General features: G+C 44.7%; 1 protein-coding gene across 2 annotated transcripts in view; it reads right to left on the bottom strand.

The window, feature by feature from the left end:
- Window positions 1-10,836, bottom strand: part of Atrnl1 (attractin like 1) — a 527,893-nt gene that overhangs the window by 99,419 nt on the left and 417,638 nt on the right. For both annotated transcript variants that reach the window (XR_008722856.1, XM_055630013.1), the window contains exon 29: window positions 241-355. Coding sequence is in view for 1 of the 2 variants with exons in the window: in XM_055630013.1 (XP_055485988.1) it covers window positions 241-355 (115 nt within the window). In the remaining variant the exon portion in view is untranslated. The remainder of the gene's footprint in view (window positions 1-240; window positions 356-10,836) is intronic.

Raw genomic sequence — 10,836 nt, 5'->3', positions numbered from 1 at the left:
TGTTCATAGTGAAACACTGGTGAGTATCCTTACAATAGTCAGCTACATGACAGCAAGCACACAAACACACATACAGCGCGTGTTCATAGTGAAACGCTGGCACATGCCAATGTATGGAACGTGTGCGACAGTTTAGAAGCTAAGATTTCATCGCCATGTTCTGAAAAAAGACCCTAGTGTCTTTAAACACTGTTTATTCTTCTCAGTCCACAAGTTTGCTTAACCACTCATGCACTGTACCTGACTGCCCCGGGGGCGGGGCGCCTGACGATCCTCTAGGGAGGCGGAGAAACACAGTCAGGACAGCAGCTCTGTTCCCAGCACAGGGTTCCATGGCGATTGGCTTGGGTGCGCCCTGGAAAAGAAAACCAGTGGTAAGTGTGCATGGGTGACAGGCATATACTTGTCTTTGCACTTCATCTTTTCTTCAGTGAACAAGAATACATTCCTGGTTGCTGGGGCCACACTCGGCTGGCCCAGTGTGGATGTGTAAGTAGCTCTCTCATGTGTGTACATGAGTGTAGTGTAGACATACGAGATCACGAGCACACGTCGCACGTGAGCTGCTGTGTCACAAAGCTGCGGCATGCATCTTTGGTTGCTTCTCCCATTTTCCCTCTCGCAGTCTTGTGCTACATAAACCCATTTACCATGTACGTGATCACAATTCCAAATGTGCTGCCATATCAATTTTTAAATTACGTCCATGTGTGCATGTTTAATACAACAAAACAGTGACACCTTTGCTAAAGTCAAGCAAACTACCATCACTCCACAGAGTCTACACTTTCAGCCTAATTTTAGTATCCAAAATAGTATTTTTCAGCGCAGCCCTCCTGCTGTGCAGCAGCTCTCTCCGTTCATTCACCTTTTCACGCTGGGCTTGTGGCCATTGCCCCGTACCTTCTGCTCTTTTCCTCCCTGACATGGGGAGCACTTCCCGCTCTTTGAGTCTGTGTGGATGACTTAAGAAACCCCCTCTTATAAGTGAGAGTTCACACTGGCATATCTTTAAAATTCCCTTACTAAAACACATATGTAATAACTATCCATCAATACACTTGTGTAAATAAAAAGGGCAGAAATAAGGTGAATGTGCTCAAACCTGAAAACGATGGCATTATATTAATGTCTTACTAGGGACTAGACATGCCAAGGCCTTAAATATATCCTGACTTATGTCTTACATGAACCCTACAAGATGAGAATATCATGGAAGGTTCCTATGTAGCTATTTCCTCCAAATTAAAAGATTCTTTTCTCGCAGGAGGCCACGAAGACTCAGAAAGTAAAGAGGACTTACAAGTCTCAGGAAGCTCCTGAAACAGACAGTTTTCACAAGCTCCTCCCCAAGTAAACATGCAGGAACAGGTGATGGGGAGGACACTGGCCAGCTGAGCTGAACTCCTAGAAGCAACTCCAATGAAGTAACTGGTCCACTAAACTAGACTTGGGTGGAATTGTTTTGGGGTCTGTTGTCGATTCTCTATCTGAGATGAAAAGATGTTTGTTCATGTCTCCTAGGAATTCAAGGAGCAAGTACAAACTCTCCATAGCTTGGAAGAAGAGGAAAGGCATGCAGACTCAGGTATGTCCCTCCTGAGCACAGTACCCCGCAGGCCACTTACAGATGAACACGCACTCCACATGCAAACGCACAACCACAGGCATACATCTGCACGCTTACCCCCGCCTACTTACACACAAATATAGATAGATTTGGGTCTTAAGTATAAAGTGAGCTTGGGCCATCACAGGTTACCATCTTAGCCGAGAACGGCAGCCTGGGCTACATGACTTGAGGAGTTACACGTGTGAGACAGCTGCTATGCCAGGGTAGAATCTTTGTATAAAGGCAAAATTAACCAGAAGACAAATAACAGAGCAATGCCCTTACTTATTAGAACAAACGATTTATTCAGATGTTTTTCTATCGAGAATATCTGAATTTTCAAAGAAATACAGACATATGTGGTCATTCACCTGGGCTATTCTAGAATACTGCCATTTCCAGGAAGCTTAATGAGGCACTAAAGATAAAATATATCCCCTTTTATGTAAGACTTAGACTGAGTTCCGGTTACAACGGTTTTATGTGGATATAAAGGATTTTTCCTTTATAGCAACATAAATCTTATGTTTAACATTATCCTCACATAGATACATTTTGGAAGTTTTCACTATAAAGGTGGCAGTGGCCAGGGTAGAAAGCAAAGAGCATTGAAATGTCCCAAGATAATGCGACTGGCCATGTCACTTCACCTGTTCCAAGTTACGCGCTCTATGTTCTGATACTTTAAAAGCTCACGTTTAATTTAACAGATTAAGCTTTGAACATGGTAAGTCAGAATTAGCATAAATACAGAGATATGACCCACTGATGTAAGCATTTAGGGAATAGGCTTGTCATATTGCAAGACTAACTATGAATTTTCTGACCATAGTTCTAGGCAAATTAAATGTATTTTAATTTGATAAATGCAAAATATATGTAAAGGTCAATTTACTGAAATATACCAAGAGATTGCAAAATGAATTCCGGGTTTAAATGACGGTAATTTATTAGAAATATCAAAACCCCCATCATTGTTGCTAATAAATAATGGATCATTTGTATCAATGGACAAGGCTATCTTGTTATTTTCTTTCCTAACTCCAAGTGTAACAACCAACAGACTTAGTTTATTCAAAGTCCTTTAAAAATTTGATTATAGAAACAAGAGTAGTGGAATTTGAATATGACTAAGGATTTTTGAGAAACAGTGTCGTTTGGTGTGGGGGTTTAGGAAAACAATAAATGGGTTGGGAGTCCATTGTTGCCAGGCTACTGTCCTACTTTTTAACACCACAGGAAAGAGTGTAAATATTGAAGAGACAGATAACTGTTGGCTTCTGGTTGGATACAGCCTAATTATTGGACACTCTAAACCTCAGAGGCTCAGATATGGAAATGGACAAAGGGCTTGAGAAACTGGGCCAGAATTATACCTGTGGACCAGCCACTTCTGTAGAATTATTCTTAGAATGATTCTCTCACTCTCACTGCTGCTGTAATTATATAGAAACTGCTTTTTAAAAACCTCTTTGTTGTTGGTGAGCTATGACAATGGAGATTATAATTCTATTTTTAAATCAAATTGGCATTACAACTTGGTCTATTTTTAGCTCCAAAAATTTTCATAGGAGGATATTAGCAAAATATGAATCATTAATTATATTTAAAATATCAGTTACTAGCCAGTTCTTTGACACTTCTGAAAGAAATTCACATAATTAAAAATTACTGTGAAAGAATTTATAACAAGTATCACCTTAAATATGGGGACTTTAGATTTTAAAAAAGAAGCAGTTTATGACACTTGAATTTTCAGAAAATCGCAACATGGTGCACACGATAACATTTTGGATATCCCGAGGTTTGCCAGTTGTTTTGTGATAAACATACAACCAAGATTCAGAACTGCTTCACAATGACACAACATGCTGGTGGAACCTTGCAATTTATCACGCCTTTTCCATGACTGCCTAGGGAAGAAATAAGGCCCAGGCGAGTTGCCTGCAGCTCGACAGCTGGGTTTACGTCGAGGTGGGTTCCCGATTGTTGTGCTGCGGAAAGCTGGTGGGAGGAAACACCCCTGACAGCGATGAAGGGCTCTAGCCTAGCAAGCACACAGCACGCGGTGCTCACACAGAGCCGGCTGCCTTAGTGGAGGCTGTGCCAACTGCAGAACCGACCTGCAACTCATCGTGAAGACGGGCCACAAACTTTACGGTTAACTCTTCCCAGGGTTTTAGTTCTTAAAGACAATACCAGAGCAGCTTTGGGAACACACACTTCCAAGGCTTATCTTAGAGTGTAGTATCTCCTGAGAGCGAGACAGCCGTTGGAAGCGGAAGCCGCTGCGACACGAGTCTCGCAGCAGGTTTAGAACACGCCAAGGGGCAAAGCCAGCTAGAGGCTGGTTCTACGCCTGCTCAGAAATCCCAGTGAGGCAGATCTCTGGAAGCCCGCAGGGCGGCTGGGGACTTGAGGGGACAGCTGATGTTTCTAGACTAGCTGTTCACGTGCGAGGCTGTGACAGGTGGCAAGTACAAGTTCACAGTCAGAAGGCAAAATGGCGACCAGACCTAAGATGTGTGGACTCTTTGAGGACATTAAGTTTCAGACTATTTGCCAACCAATGTCTGTGGGTCAGAACGGGCCTGATGGTTGCCCCATGTTGTCTGTAGCACAAATCAGCGTTCCTGGGCATCCGGCAGGGCGCCTCTCCACCCGAGGACCAGATTCGCCTCTGTTGGTGCGAGGGCGCAACCCTCACCCCTGGTCACTAGTCCCGGAATCTGTCTTCTTAATCTACTACCTGTCTGGGATCTAGGACGTTGTCCTTCAGAGGTTACTGTCATGATTCACGTCCCTCAGAGCCATGGCAGAGCCATGACAGACCCACGGCAAGGGTCACCTCGCCACGAAGCTGTCCCTGGCTAAGGTAGCTGGCTGCTTCCTTTCAGGGCTTCTCCTACCACGCTCCAGCTCCACTTCCGTTAGCTCACTGGCTTTCCATCCCACTTGACCAAGCTCTTGATGAGCAGGCCCTTCCTGTTTCTTTCCCCTTTCCTTCTTTCACCCTGCTTTGGGTCAAACCATGGCCTTCAACCTGCTGTAAAAACTCTGCCACTGAGCGGCACCTCAGCGTTTTGGTTTTGTTTCGTTTTGACAGTGTCTTGCTTGCAGTCTAGGCTGGCCTGCAACTCACGATCTTTTTGCTTGAGCCTCCCCAGTGCTGAAGTCAGAGGTGTGTGCCACCACATGAAGCTCCTCAACCTGGTTTCTTACTCCTTACGGGGCCCATTTAGTACTTCATCTATCCGAAATGGCCGAGCGTTGTGCCAGCTTGGGGGACTTGTGCCCCTCAGTCTTCCGCTATAGGTATCAGCGCACATGCTGGGTGCCCATGACGGCCTGAGGCAGGCCTTCGGTTAGCTGTGCCTGGCCTGGAGCACCTCTGCAGTGAAGAGTGTACGTGTGAAAGGGGAGATCTGAGCAGATCGGCTTGTCACAGGGGTAGCGGTGAGCCGACAGTATGACGTGACACACCCAGTTCAGGGTATGAGACGGACAACAAAATGCTGAAACTAAGAACTACCGGCACGTACTGTGTACGCTTACAAGTATTTAATGCATGTTGCTAGGTATAACTTGGCTACAGACTTCCCAGAAGAAGCCAGTGTTTTCCGTTGCGCTGTGAAGAAGCTGAACTGGGAAAGGCCTGCTGACACTGCAGCATGAGCAGCCGGGCAGATTTGGGGTTCAGGTATGTAGTCCTTGACGAAAGTTCTAGCCGAGACACTGTCAGGTTACTCTAGTTGTAAATATACAGTTTTCTCAAGATCGCATTTTTAAAATCCAAGGCTTCTCCCTCATCAGTGGGCTATGAGTAGCAGAAACCAAATGAGGATTTTACTTATAAATATTACGTGTATTTACCTGTCCATTTCTTCTCAAAATATTTTAACTAATCCTTTGAGAATTTCCTAAATTGTGTTTTAATTATTTAAATTTTTAATGGGAAATTTTTCATACGATAAATTCTGATCCCCACCCGCAGCAGCTCCAGGTTTCTCCCCAACTTCCCACCCACCAAACTCTAACCCCTTTCTCTCTCTTTTTAGAAAAGGTAGACAAACAAAAACCAAATAAACTAAAAATAAAAAGCAAAGAAAAAACTCACAAGAAATACACACACACACATATACACACATACACACACTTGGAAACCATAATGAGCATTAAGAACGGGCGAAACCCAGGGTCAGCTTTGCCATTGTCAAAGTGAACAAACATGCTGAGTGACTTTTAGGGTCCTTTTCCTTTTCAATAATTCCTGTAATGGAAGTTCTGTTTATTTGTAAACCCAGTTGTGTTATAGAAGCACGTCTTTGTTTTATTCCCAAGTGTGGGGTTTCAGTTGGGCTCTATTTGTCTCATGTGGGGCCTGGCCTTTGACAGCTGACCTGCCATGTGGGGCACTAAGAGGGGCGTGTGGTCTAGGGCTCTGAGGAGAAAAATGGGAGCGTCCAGAATGAGTACGGGCGACAGCCTGAGGGGAGGCGTGTGGCAAGTGACAATGTAGAGACCAGAGAGTGTGGTGAAGTTCGGGTTCCTCTGTAAACTCAGTTATGTCATGTAAACACGTTTCTGTTATAATCCCAAGTGTGGGATTTAGTTTGTCCCCAGCTGATAACTGCCTGTGCAGGGGTGTGCCTTTGCCAGCTGGAGATAGCTGAATTCTAAGGACATTGAGGGGTATAAACAGGAAGGAGGCACAGCGGCTTGGAGGAGGCTGCTGGCTGCACCTGCTGTTGGTGGAGACTGGTATAGCCCCGTCGATCCTAAGCAGCCGGGAGAAGGAAAGGGGTCTGTGCTCCCTCTCCCCACGACCTTCTCTCTCCTACTTAGGGTTGGGGAGCTGGAAGGGAGAGGCTGGAAGGAACCCCAAATAAAATAAAGTTTAAAAATGAACGCTACAATTTGTGACTATGATTTATGGATAAACTCTAGAATATTTGACATCACAGTACCTAGTACTAAGCCTAAGAACCATGCAATTGAAAAATTCCAGTGCTTGGAAGTGTTTTTTTTTTTTTTTTTTTTTCCTGCTCAGACACTTTAAATGGCTGCTGTAATATAAAGAATATTCTCATACCATATGAAGAATGCAGCTCAAGGGCCTAAATGGCCAACATCTCATGCCAAAAAAGCAATTAGAAAATTGAATGAAGGAATTAAGGATTACTGCGGACATGTTATACCTGTCAGCAGTGATAAGAGTTGTGACAGGGAAAGAGGAAAGCCTGGCAGTACTCACGAATACTAATCTGATATATGAGCGAATTATTAAAAATGCAAACAACTGCACATTAATCACTCTAGCATTTCACTTCTAAAATGTGCTTAATGCTATTCTTATCAGACCTATGTATAAATATAAATGACGTGGTATTTGAAATTTAACGATTGCTTAGATTGATAGAAAATTTAGTTTTTAGTCGCATTAATAAAACTGAATTAATTTACTGAGCCTTGAATTAAGTCACTGTGGTTGCTTGATTCATAGCTGATCATATGTTGGATTCCATTGGATCAGCAAGATTTGGATCCCCAAGTCAGTCAGATTCTTTGATTTCACGGTTAGTCCTGAAAAAAGGGTGAGGCTGCAAAGTATGTTCTTTGCTTACTGACTTTTCTCTCTGCATGAAGTGACAAACAGCAGCAACAAAAGCACGCTAGCTGGCTTCGTTCAGTAGGAGAACTCACAATAACTAAAGATAAATTAAGCTGATGGACACTTCCAAAACTGGGAAGTCAATTCCGAGAGAACAAGGTGCTGCCTGTGGGGACAGGTGAAGAGCCAAAGCAACATTTCCAGAACTGTGGGGTCCAGGACGCAGCAGCTGTCAGTCACTCTCACACTGTACTAGGTGTTTTGCTCTGAGAACCCATCTCCAGTGTCTCTGTTCTTATTTCACACTTGCGCACGTTAAGACCATTCATGAATGTGGAAGTTTAAATCTGTGGCATTCTATGTTGCTTGACTGAATTATGTTTTCAACTCTGCAGCAGAGTCGTGGGCGTGAGAAGGCTGTTCTACCACCTGCTTCTCCAAGCAGTTTAGGCGGCGGAGGGAAAAGACGACAGTACCATCTCATGCTTTCTCTGAACTGGTTAATAATTATAAACGAGTCTAGGAGGGGATTTTGAACAGATGATCTTTAAAAACTGACCCCGGTAGTATTTTCCAGACACTTGGCGTGGAGGGTCTATGGAATAATTGCCAGGAGTGGAATCTTGATAATCTATGTTCTTCTGAGCATCTCAGTGCAAAGCCATTTACCCACTCTGCTCCACGTATGAATTTGAAAATGGAAACCACAGCTCCGGGCCTTGAAAAGCAGAGCTAAAGCGGAAACAAGCATGCCGGCCACGTCAGCCAGACTCCTGTCTTTCTCAGGCAAAGGGCTGGGCCTTTGGCATGCTGTTGTGCCCACCCAGCCTGGATGCCAGCACCTGCCATTACTACCAGACCCTGCTCAATCCTTTCTACCTTCAGAAAACTAGTCCAGGCCATCCTGGGCCCTCCACGACCTTACAGCATCTCAATGGAACAATTCACCTTTCTTCCAGGGACCCATGACAGCAGTGTTGGGGCTGAGAGAGGAACACAGCAGCCAGGGAACTTCAGGCCGTTCTCTAATCAAAGCGTGAGCTTGGTCAGACACTTTGTCCCGAACACCTGGTGGGTAAGACGGAGCTGAACGTGGTTACTCACAGCGTAGGTGCAGGTACACGGACTAGGGGGGTTATACAGCCACTCACAGACATACAGAAGTACTCGGCAAGTCAGCTCTTCTGAGAACGCATTCGCATGCAGTTCCCACTGAGCCTTGGAGTTAACTCAAAAGGAAGCCATCTGAGGGCGAAGTGATAGCTTAGAACCTCTGTCAATAGTGTGAAGTGAGGCAGTCGGCAAATCCAGCCTTCAGGGGGAAGACACGCTCTGGTACCAGGCCGCGCGGTGGCAGGACAGCGCCACTGCCGAGGATGGCCTCTTTATCCATCAAGGCCCATCAGTGGCCTCACGTGCTGCCGGAACAGACTTTCTAGCCCCGGAGACCACGGTGGTGTTGGACAGACACCTCCCGAATAAGTGTGCATTTGTGAATGCACGCATTTGCTTTTTTCTTTTTCAAATTGTGTGCAAGACAAACCTCTGAATCCTGTAGGAAGGACATTGTGAATGGAACCTCAGTCCGAAGCAGGTTAATGGTCAGCAATAAGGACGTGGAATTAAGATCCTGCTATGATTTCTCAGACTGGCCTATTCCAAAGCACATTGTGTCACTAGTGCCAAAGGACACGTAGGGAGCACAGCTGCCTGGCCAACCCCGTTTAGAAGGTCAACAGCAGGCACTGGGTGCTGAGCATGGCGCAGAGACACCCTTCCCAGCTGACTGGAGTGAGCCATCTACAGAGGGGTGTTCTGCACAAGTGCAAGAAGCCCTGACAGTGAGAGCAGGGAAGGCACAGGAGGATGACCAGGAGTTCCGCAAAAAAAGGAGGAAGGGTGGAGATTTCTGGAAAATGGGAGAATCTGAACAAAGACTGACAATGCAGATGGCTTGTTGGAAAAATCGGTACACTTTCTAGGGATCCTGGTTCCAGGGTGCATCCTAGGAACTGTGCCGGAGAGAGTCATAAGAGGCCAGAGAAGATGTCCAGTTCCCCCAACAGGCCCCTTGCTCTCCCCTGTCATCTGCTTAGAGCCTGGGGTGGGGGTGGGGTTGCTGATGGGCTAATGTAGCTCAGTGCGTGCAGGTGCCTCACTCGGACACGGCACACCCCCCTCAGGAGAGCAGTGAGTTCTGGTGAAATGTTAGACTTAGTGCACATTAAATTAAAACATTTACTCCTGAAACTTCCATCATAAAAGTAAATCAAGAAGCACTGTGAAAACTAAGCGTCAGCAGAAAGAATGAAAGTGCAGATTTGGCAATATTCTTAATGAGGAATCAAATGTTAATAGATCCAGCATAATAAATGACTTTCTGCTATGATTATTACACCAATCACAACCTGTTATGAGTAAGAAGAACATGGCCAAAATTCTGAATGAAAGAGCTTATTTAACTAGTACAGAAACGTGTCCACACTGTACAGCCAGACTTGCTTGGACTTAGGGAAAGACTCACCCTGGATAACAGTTTTCCTGCAAAGCCTAACATTAACCCTACAAAGACCAACACTTCTCTAGTTGGAACATAAAAAAAAATGGTGTGAAATAAGCAACTGTTTCTCTGCTTCTCAACCAGACTGTAAACTATTAAATATAACTTAGTCCTTGATGCCACTCTGTCAACTTTACAATGAGCAGTTTTCATGGCTGCAGATACAGGGAGGTGCAAATGTGACTATGAACTGGCACAATGAAAGCTGTTCCCTTTCTCCCTCTAGGACAGGTGGACATCACCATTTCTGTTCCCTGTCTCCCTTCTCCTCTGCCCCAGCAACCACCGCTACCACCTTGTTTGTTGCTTATTTGTTCTCTATAAAGGCAAGTAAGGAGCACGCACCCGCCAGCGGGCAGCACGGATGCTTTTGCACAGGGCACAGCCGTGACACACAGACTGAAATGGTCTTTGAGGCTTCCTCCGCTCCACCCATTTCTTCTCTGTTGCCATGGACAGGGCTACTCCCCGTCAACAGCATTCAAAGTGCTGCCCCGTTTCGACATCCGCAAGCCCACGGACCACATCTGTAACAACCCCGTGTCCCTCGAAGTCTGAGAGCAGATTGGCCTTTTCAGCTGCAAGACCTGAGCTGCAGAATCTGGAGATAATCACACGATATTGTCCAGAAATATTTCATTAGACCAAATGACTTTTTGCACATGAATCAAACTTATGTTTAAACTAGACATAATCTTGGACATATTATTTAACTTTTCTGTGCCCAAATTCTCCATATGGGAAATAGAAATTATTATAAAGCCTAACTTGTAGATTACACTGAAGGTTATAAAAGGTAATATGTGAATAAGTAAATGAGGCTGGCCAAAAAACAGGTTTTAAAAATTTTCATAAGAGATGAAATGATTCACAGATGTAATTTTTCTTAGTCAAAATTAATTGCATATCAGCAGTTTCATCTGGGTCAGTCTCACGAACTCTCTTTCCCTCCTCTAACTCTGGCTTGGTGAGCCATGGCAGAGCAGCTGAGTGGTTTGCTGTGGTAAGATCTGTTTTTTTTTTTTTTTTTTTTTTTTTTTTTTTTTTTTTTTT

This window comes from Psammomys obesus, unplaced genomic scaffold, assembly GCF_907164565.1.
Source record: "Psammomys obesus unplaced genomic scaffold, mPsaObe1.curated_primary_1811, whole genome shotgun sequence".
NCBI lineage: Eukaryota > Metazoa > Chordata > Mammalia > Rodentia > Muridae > Psammomys > Psammomys obesus.
This window is presented reverse-complemented; position numbering and strand designations above follow the sequence as displayed.